This window comes from Leopardus geoffroyi, chromosome X (assembly GCF_018350155.1).
Source record: "Leopardus geoffroyi isolate Oge1 chromosome X, O.geoffroyi_Oge1_pat1.0, whole genome shotgun sequence".
NCBI lineage: Eukaryota > Metazoa > Chordata > Mammalia > Carnivora > Felidae > Leopardus > Leopardus geoffroyi.
This window is the reverse complement of record NC_059343.1, coordinates 115,656,422-115,666,431: the sequence shown is the minus strand read 5'-3', so window position 1 is coordinate 115,666,431 and position 10,010 is coordinate 115,656,422. Positions and strand designations below refer to the sequence as shown.

At 46.8% G+C, this 10,010-nt stretch overlaps 1 protein-coding gene across 1 annotated transcript in view; it reads right to left on the bottom strand.

Annotated features, from left to right (window-relative positions):
- F9 (coagulation factor IX) overlaps positions 1 to 10,010 on the bottom strand; it is a 31,796-nt gene continuing 21,786 nt past the window's right edge. The window contains exons 7-8 of the mRNA XM_045471493.1: positions 1,370 to 1,484; positions 1 to 707 (exon numbers count right to left, since the gene is read on the bottom strand). Coding sequence (XP_045327449.1) covers positions 160 to 707; positions 1,370 to 1,484 — 663 coding nt within the window. The 3' untranslated portion in view covers positions 1 to 159. The remainder of the gene's footprint in view (positions 708 to 1,369; positions 1,485 to 10,010) is intronic.

The window sequence follows — 10,010 nt, the reverse complement described above, 5'->3', positions numbered from 1 at the left end:
GTAAAATAGGAATTCTAGATAGATTTCTCCTCATAAAGAGAGAGAGCAGTAGTCATAGAATGTATATAGTCAAATCTAAAGATAGGAAAGTGATTCGTTAGTAAAGGACCCTGACCATTTTCAACCCCCAATATGTCAACCTTGGAAATACATTTTACTTTAAGTGAGTTTTGTCTTTTCTTTAATCCAGTTGACATACCGGGACACCTTGGTATATATTCCATATTTTCCTTTCATTGCACACTCCTCACCCCAGCTAATAATTCCAGTTAAGAAATTAATGCCTTCCACTTCGGTAACATGGGGTCCCCCGCTATCTCCCTGGCACGAATCTTTACCTCCCTCATGGAAGCCAGCACAGAACATGTTATTATAGATGGTGAACTTGGTGGACCTAAGGCATGTGGCTCGGTCAACAAGGGGGACTTTAAGGTACTGAAGAATTGTAGCCGGTCGCCCTCTGTTGAAGACTTTCCCCCAGCCACTCACGTAGCCATATCCAAATTTGAGGAAGGTGTTCGTGTATTCCCTGTCAGCAACGCAAATAGGTGTTACGTAGCTGTTTAGCGTTAAGGGCTCGTCCAGTTCCAGAAGGGCAATGTCATGGCTGTACTTATTAACAGATGCATTGTAGCTGTGGTGAAGAATCGTGCGAATCACGTTTCGCTTTTGCTCTGTATGTTCCGTCTCCTCGGTGTTATGTTCACCTATGGAAAAGAAATTTCTCTTCAGTCACAAATAGTCTCTCCCGTAAAGAAGCAGATTTTCCAAGATTTTCGGTATCACTGAATTCACTGGTAGCCAAGTGTCAGAGATCCCAATCTTACATCGTTAGGATTTGGGTAACACGTAACGAGGGCCGATGCATACTTTCCAGACCCAGAACCCATTCAGGACCATCGTGGGGCTGGTTAGTTGACCCAGGCTGATACAACTCTTACATCGTTCACGGATGATCAGGAATCTGCGTGTCACGAATGATCCTAGACTCTCCTACTTTCAAGCATTTTGACCCCCTGTTTGAGCACAGATAATACATTCATTTGCTCACTCGTTCACATGTTAGCCGAAGGCTCGCTACATACAGGCTCAAAGATGAGTGATGTGACGTGACTTTTGGGGAGGCTCAGTGTGCTGGAGAAATGTGCACCTCAATAAATAATTCTACCCCTGTGAGGCGGGCGCTAACATAGGCACACCCAAGGAACAGTGGGGGGGGGGGCTTGGTGGATGCAACAAGTTGGGTTCTGGAAATGCGTCTCCTCTAGCACTAGCCCAACTTATTTAGGAAAGCCCTTCTTAGACCTTAGGAAAGTACGATGTAGCATACAGTGATACCACAGATTGCTATCCTGTTTGGTTTATTTACCTGCAACAACAGTAATTTCAACATCCGGATTAATACAGTGGGCTGCAGTTATCACCCATTTTTCATTGATGATGGAGCCTCCACAGAACGCATCGATTTTCCCTTTCAAAAGGACCTGTGGAAACAAAATTGTGAAACTCACTACATCATGTGCTTGATCTAGAACAAAATAAATTCAGGTGCTGTTGATAGGAGTGGGCAAAACGTTGGATTCTAGGTGCTGGCAGAACTGGAGCGTTTCTGGGAAGTGTCAGCTTTGCAGATGAGTTAGTGTTTCCGGAGCACGATCAAAAAAGCCATTTCTGCAACGGTCTCAAAGAGAATGTGCAATGAGAGCCAGGGGGAGCTCTAGACGAGGCAACTACGAGGGAACAGCTTCGGTGATTTGTGGCCCTTGGATGCCTTTTCCAGGTGAGTCAGATTCTCTGATGGCACACACATCGTTTCACGGGGATATGGCAGGTAAATTCAGAGATGCGCTGACTTGACTCCTCCAGATCCATTGTTGTTATTGGGTCTTCTGTCCCTGCGTGAGGAACTCTTGCTAGAGGCTGATTTGCAAGAGAAAAACTACTGATATTTCCATGAGGTCCTTTTTTTTTTTTTAATGTTTATTTTTGAGAGAGAGAGAGACCGAACAGAGTGTGAGCAGGGGAGAGGCAGAGAGGGAGGAGACACAGAATCCGAAGCAGGCTCCAGGCTGCGAGCTGTCTGCACAGAGCCCAACGTGGGGCTCGAACGCACCAACCGCGAGATCATGACCTGAGATGAGGTTGGACGCTTAACCGACTGAGCCACCCGGGCGCCCCTCTGTGAGGTCTCTTTATGAATTGAGACCGCTGGGCTCCATAAGGGCGGTGCTTACAGCCATCCAGGCAGTGAGACACAGCAGGACACATGCACTCCTTCCCTTGTCCCCCTAGCCGTATTCCACACCCCTTGGCTAGATATGCAAGCTGCCTGTCCTGAAAAGGTCTACTTAGCTGTGCTTGGGCAAAGTGGACAGAGGTGTTTGGGTGCCTGGTTTGAGCCTGGGCGTTATTAGACAAGAGGCCGATCCATTCTTTCATCTGTACGTTTATTGTATAATCAGAGTGGACAATGAATGTTTTTACCACCTCAATATCTAGATCATCTTGAAAAATTTCACTTCCGTTGCACCCTGAGCCACCCGCTCAGGAAAAAAAAAAAAAAAAAAAAAGCTGAGAAGTACAGACACTAGAGGGCGCACTGAACATTTGGAAAACCTTGTGCAAGTTGCTGAGTAACTCCTATGAACTCCTGCCCCTTTTCCTAAAGCACGCCTTGTCCCAGGCATAAATCTGTTTCTAGACTAGAGAAAGAGAGTGGTCAGTCCCCTTAAGTGGGAGTCTGAGAAGGTCCTTGGCGCATGTTCTAGTGAAGATTCTTTTTGTCCTGAATTCAATTTACTGAACACCTACTAAGTCCTAGACACTGAAGCATTGGCCTCCCCCGCCCCACCGAGACCTATGGGGCTGACCCACTGTAAGCCTCTGACCCCTTTTACCATATTTTAGCTTTCTCTCTCATTCTAGCTGTTGCTTTTTAAAAATTTATTTTATTTTAAATTTATTCATTTTGAGAGAGAGAAGGCGCATGTAAGAGTGGGCTCAACACAGGGCTCAAACTCACGAACCATGAGATCATGACCTGAGCCGAAATCAAGAGGTGGTGGATCAACTGACTGAGCCACCCGGGTGCTCAGTTGGGGGAGACGGACAGAGGGAGAGAGAGAATCTCAAACAGGTTCCACACTCAGCATGGAGCCTGATGTGGGGCTGAATCCATGACCTGAGCCGAAATCAAGGGTGGGACCTCAACAGATGGAGCCACCCAGGCAGCCCTAGCTGTTGCTTTTTATTTTGAAAAGTTGTAAAATATAGGAAAACTCACAGAATAATATAATAAACACCAGTGTAGCCACCACTCAGACTTAACCGTCTTCTTAATTTTTTTGAACATTTATCAATCACTTCCTATGGACTAATCATTGTGCTAAGTGTTTTACATACGTTTAAAACAACACTTTATGGAGAGATATTAACATATCCATTTACAGATGACCTCACTCCCCTAAGGTTACTTAGGTTAGTTAGTGGTGAAGCTAGGATATAAACCCTAGTCTGCCTGGCTTCGTAATCGATGCTCCTAAGCACACAGTATGTATCCAAGTGGGGTTGGTGGGCCAGTTGCAGTAGGATCATCTGGGATGCTTGTAAAATGCAGATTTGGGGGCCCACCCGGACTTAACTAGAATATTTGGTGGGTGTGAGCAGCGAAGATGAAGATCTCCAGAATATCCTTATGCATAATTAAGTTGGGGAAATTCTGTTTTAGAATTTCCAAGGCTTGGTGACCTTTATGTTAAAAGTGCTCAGGGGCCCCTGGGTGGCTCAGTCGGTTGAGCGTCCGACTTCGGCTCAGGTCATGATCTCCCAGTTTGTGAGTTCGAGCCCCGCGTTGGGCTCTGTGCTGACAGCTCAGAGCCTGGAGCCTGCTTCGGATTCTGCCTCCCTCTCTCTCTGCCCCTCTCCTGCTCACACTCTCTCACTCTCTCTCTCTCTCAAAAATAAATAAACATTAAAAACATTTTTTTAAGTGCTCAGTTCACCCCAGAGCTGACTACATAATTTGTGGGGCTCCATGCAAAATGAAAATGTGGGGCCCCTTGTTCAAAGACCAGGAAAAAACATGCCATTGAAAACACTAACATACAAAACTCTTCTCTTTCTTCTGTGGTCTCTTGAGAGCTATCATGGTGTTTTTAGTTTATTACTTAATGTCACGCTTTCTCAGGTGTGGGGGATATTTGTTGGGCGAGTGCAGACACTAATGGGTGCCCAGGAGCCACACCCTGTGATTTAGCATGCAAGCACAAATGCCCCTGGCCGTCAGGTCCCCTCTCCCACCAGCCCCAAGGGAAGATAAGTCAATCTTCCCTTCTCACTGGCCCACTGCAGCGACCAGCAGCGGAGGGGGGATTCCCAAGGGATCACAGCTTCCATGCCAGGATGTGCTCGGTACCTGGAATGGAGGTGGGCAAGAAGCTTGCTCCCACCATTCACCCTCCAAATGTGCTGTGACAAACATCTGGTCCTCAGATGCTCTGTGGCCCTGACCCGTCCCCAAATGGCATAGAATGCGTGCACCCAACCTCAAGCCTCCCTGCGCCTGTGCAAGAGGAGGGTGACAATGGTAGCTGTTGGAGACGAGGACGGAAGTATGCCAGCGTGCCACGGGTTGAGGGGTGGCAGTGGCCATTGGGCAGGGGGGACAGGGAGTGGGAGGGTCAAGAATCCATCCCCGGGAGGTGGGGAGAGGTTCCAAGTTCTCAGCGCAGGGCTGCTCCACTGTCTCATCAGACTTGAGTTACAAAATACAAAGCATTAAACTCCAAATTCGGGACCTTTCCAAAAGCAAGGCCCCACGCAAGTACACTGGTCACAAGCTCATGAAGCTGGCCCTGACCCCAAGGGATATTTTATCACTGAGCACATTTGGGCAACACTGTCCTACACGGATCTGAATGGTCACATCTGGAGACATCTGTTCTAGTAACTGGAGTTCTTTTTCTTTTTCTTTCTTTCTTTCTTCTTCTTCTTTTTTTTTTTTTTTGCCAATCTCTGATTGGTATTAGAAATTTTAGCAAATATCTTTGCCAAGAAAAAGCCCTAAAATATATTTGCATTTAAAGATATTACATTGGTTTTGGAATGTTTGCTTGGCTACCTGAGGATCACAGCTATCTAAATACGAGCTATCTGGGGATGGGCTGTCTGCTTGGCCAAGGACAAGTTCTAGTAAGACATCCCTTTGGCAAATGAAGGGGAAAATGGGAGGGCATGTGCTCCGAGCAAAGCATCCAAGTTCTGATCTGTCAAACATTTTCACGTTTGTACAATCCTAAGAGGAGCCTGTTTTCTCTCTTTGTGACACATGCACAGAGGCACGCCCAACACACCCACCTCCAGCCACAAAATACACATACACAGAATAATAGTCTAAATGTTCTGTCTAAAATAGTTTTGTGGGGCCAGGTGAGATTACATATGTCATCGTCTTATTTCTCTTAACTGACACTTGAGCTAGGAAAACTAGAGGGTTACTTTTTCCAGGTGAAGATATGTCTATAGTCTTAGGACCTTCTTCTAAAACCTTTTCCCCAACCCTCCCCTCTTCCAATAAAAAAAAAAAAAAGAAAGAAAGAAAGAGAAAGTTCTGATTCATGCATATGGTAACTGCATGCTGTCACGGGCGTGTGTCCTAATCAAATGGAAAGCATTGGGTGCGTGTAGGTAGCTGCACAGGTCAAGAGCTCAGGTACCTTTAAGGACAGCTTCAGGTTAAGCTGAGGAAAGCCGAGACTGGGGAAAATGCGAAGACGGTTTAAAGATCGTTTAGGCCAAGAGCAGAAGAAAGAAAAGACAGTGTTTCTAAGACATTTTGCTGGTTGAAATAGTTGAATATTGGCAATTGCATATGAGACAACCTAATACAAAGGTCACTTGGTGCCCACTGTATTCCATTTTTTTTCAGTTTGGTAGAAAGATTTCCCAATTATTAAATGTCGAATACATATGGCTCGGGTGCCTGGGTGGCTCAGTTGGTTGGGCGACAGACTCTTGGTTTCGGCTCAGGTCATCATCTCAGTTCATGAGTTGGAGCCCTCCGGGGCTCTGAGCACTGACAGCACAGAGCCTGCTTGGGATTCTCTCTCTCCCTCTCTCTCTCTCTCTTCCCCTCCCCGTCTTGCTCTCTCTCGCAAAAGAAATAAATGAGCTTTAAAAAAGGGAATAAATATGACTACTACAGAGCTGAGGCCCATGATAAAACAGAAAATAGACCAGGTACTTCACATTCAAGGCCGAAAGCGGAAGAGGTGGGAGGGGCTCTTGGGGCAATTTTGCTCGGGCTCAGACTTGGCTGACAGGGTCAAGGGCGTGGGACCCAAACCAAAGTAAAGCTTTCGAAAGCAGAAACATAGTGTTGCTTTCTCTCAAATCTCTCTTTTAAGCTGTTGATGAAGGTGATCTCGTAGTATTTCCCCATTTTTCTCTAACGTTCAAAGGTTTTCATGGCTTCCCTCTGCAGCTGTAGGAAATTGGAGTCTTGTTTTAGTTCTCCACTCTAAGGATACAGTGACGCTAGGAAACATCCTTTCTGTTCCCATATAGTGCACTTGACCCTCTAGCTTCCTCTCCGAGCTCACGGCCTCGCGTCTCCCACCGCAGCGAGTTTAGAGGTCCCGCACTCAGTCTGCGCCATTGGCCTTGGGTGGGGGCGGGGCTGGCTGCGCCTCCGGAGCCGGAGGGGCTTCTGGGAAGCGCCAGGCGCAGGGGGCATGTTCCGTGCAGCTTCGCCTCTCGCTCCGAAGCTGAAGTGAAAGCCCTCGAATAAAGGTAAGAACCCGACGCGGCCCCGCACGAGCTACGGGGAAGGTGAAGCTCACCTCTTAGGGTCTCAAGCCTGGATGGGGTGGCAGCGGTCCCCTTTCCTGCTCTAATCCCCCCACCGGGCGAGCCAAGGCCCTCAACGCTCTCCCCGCCGGTTTAGCAGTTGACAGTTCAACAAACATTTGTTCAACCGACGTTTCCTCCCAGAGCTGCTCAGCCCACGGCACCGACACCGGTTGGAAAGGGCTTTCTTAACCCAGCGTCAGAATCCGCCTGCCTGCCTGCCTGCCTGCCTGGGAGACTCACCCGTAAGCCCTCAAAGAAAAAGCCGTCTTCCCCTTTCCTCTGTGGCCCCTTAGCTCTTGCAGACCGCCAACTTAAACCTTTTCCTTAGCCGACGAAACCTTTCCAGCTTGTTCCCGCCATTCATTACTCCAGATGAAAGTGACCTCCCTACGTTCTTCTTTGCGCGATGCGTTCACCCAAGTGGTCGTTTTTATCTCCCCCAGCCCCCTTTTTCTGAAGCACGGGAATGTTGAATCCTGTCTAGGTGAGATCGCGAAACTGTTTCGTATCTCAGAGCCCTAGATCTACTGTTGTGGCCCCTGAAACCCCAGCTGTTGCTTGCTTTCTCCTGAGGCCTCTCCTGAGGCAGCAGGTGTGTTTGCGGTCTTGCGTGCAAGCAAGTCAAGCGTTTCCACCTTGCAGATTAGCCGCGCCGTGGAGCTGGCGCGTCCACACACGAGAGAGTCCGATTCGTTGCATTTCCTGCTCGGCCTTTGTCTGCAAGTGACTTTTGGACCCTCAGTTTACCTCCTGGTTTTGAAAACCGGTAACCTTTTGTGAGAAAGTGGGTGGAGGTGGGTGTGGCGAGAGTGCTCTCAGGTGAAAAGGAACCAATGCAGGGGTGTTTGGGGGTCTTCTTTGGCTATGCTGCAGAGTAGCTCAGTTTTTCACCTTTGGAAAAGGCTGAAACTTAGTGCTTTGTGCCTCTCCGGTCTGCTATCCTACTTCATATGGATGACATAGGGAGTGACCATGTGCATGAGTGATCTTGAACTTTCCAGATGAGCTTAGCTAGGCTTGATAGGAAAGAGCCAACAGGTATACTAACTATGTAAGTGTGCAATGAGGAGGGTATGAAAAGATTTGAGATGATGTGTATCATACCTTGTTCCTCACAGCCATCATCTAATAGTTTGTTCTGCTTAAAAGAAAAAAAATAGCGAGAGCAACTAAAATTTCTATTAGGAATGACTTGCATTGATCAAATCTTGGCAAGCATCTGGTTTAAGGGGGGTGGGTGGAGAATGGAGAGATTATGTGACTAAATTGACACTATGTTACACCCCCCCCCCTTAGCTCTTATTTAAACGTGTTTGGCAATTTCACTTCTGGGTTGACAAGGGGACAATGCTAAGCTCACTCACAATGTGTGCATCCTGAGACATACTTTTTTATCCTTTTTTTAAAATATTTTTTTTTTTTTTTTAAGAATAGTCATCTTGGGGGGCACCTGGGTGGCTCAGCCGGTTAAGTGTCTAACTTCAGCTCAGGTCATGATGTCACAGTTCGTGGGCTTGAGCCCCGTGTTAGGCTCTTTGCTGACTGCTCAGAGCCTGGAGCCTGCTTTGGATTCTGTGTCTCCCTCTCTCTCTCTGCCTCTCCCCCACTCACTCTCTGTCTCTGTCTCTCTCAAAAATAAACAATCATTAAAAAAATTGAAAAAAAAAAAAAGAATAGTCATCTTGGTGCTAATAAAACACCCCTGGGTTTGGGGCACCTGGGTGGCGCAGTCGGTTAAGCGTCCGACTTCAGCCAGGTCACAATCTCGCGGTCCGTGAGTTCGAGCCCCGCGTCAGGCTCTGGGCTGATGTCTCAGAGCCTGGAGCCTGTTTCCGATTCTGTGTCTCCCTCTCTCTCTGCCCCTCCCCCGTTCATGCTCTGTCTCTCTCTGTCCCAAAAATAAATAAACGTTGAAAAAAAAATTAAAAAAAAAAAACACCCCTGGGTTTGTGGATCCTCCAGCCTAGGGACTGCCTTATGTCCCACAACCCCAAGGAAGATCATTATTATAAAGTAGGGTCTTTTGTTCCAACCACCTATCCATGGGAGTTGGATACACATTGAGAAAGAGAATGCACAAGAACACAAATAGTGAAATTAGATAGATTTAGATCCATGGACATTAAATAGAATGAAAGCATGATTAGAGTTGCTGGATCCAATAGGGGTTGTTCAAGGAAAGGTCAATGTAGAAGGTCAGTCTTATGAAGAGTCACGAAGGACGGTAAAGAAGTGGATGAGGGAAGAGATAGTGGTAGGAGGCCTAAATTGGGGGTAGAGGGGGCGTAAAGGAACATGCAGTGTATTTTATTGACTGTAAGATCAAGTCCAACAAATATTCTTAAAAGCAAAGCCAAGGTAAAAGAACAGAAAATATAGTCTTGGTCGTGATGGTCTAGCACCCTTCAGTACCATCGTCTGCAATGTCTGTCCAATACCTGCCTCCCAGGTATATGTTCAATATATTACACCCATCATATTGGAAAATGCTGAAGAATCCTGAATATATACATAGTCTTAGAAAACTCCAGTGGTGTTAAACCTGGGATGATTACATGATCGTGGCTTAAACTGTTAACCGGTTTGATGACTGAAAAGTCTTTGAAGCTACTGGTTCCTGATGGCAAAAGTTCCAACCTCAGCAGAGAAAATATTTTGGAATGAAGCATCCTTGAAATAGCCACAGAAGCATATAATTGTGGCTACTAGGGAGTTTTTAGACTAAACTATTATAAGCCATGTCCGATAGAACTTTCCATAATGATGGAAATGGTCTGTATCTGTGCTGCCCAGTACAGGCCAGCCACGTGTGGCTATAGTGCACTTGAAATGTGGCAGTTGTGACTGAGATGAATTTTTAATTTTACTTAATGGTGTTTAGTATATGTGCTGCCGAAGCGAGCACATTACTTAACGGTGTTTAGAGTTCAATAGCTACATGTGGTTAGTAGTTATGTTATTGGACAGCACAACTTTATATAAGGGCCAGCCTGGCTCCTTGCTTCTGGGGTGGGGTGGAGGGGGTGGGGGGGGGTGCTACTTCTTCTCTCAGATGGAATCACTTAGGCTTTAGCTGTAGGGTCAATTGCAAGTTTTGCTACAAATCTAGCTCTTGGACGTTGCCCCGGAAATGTGCACAGGTGAGTCTGTGCTGGCACAGA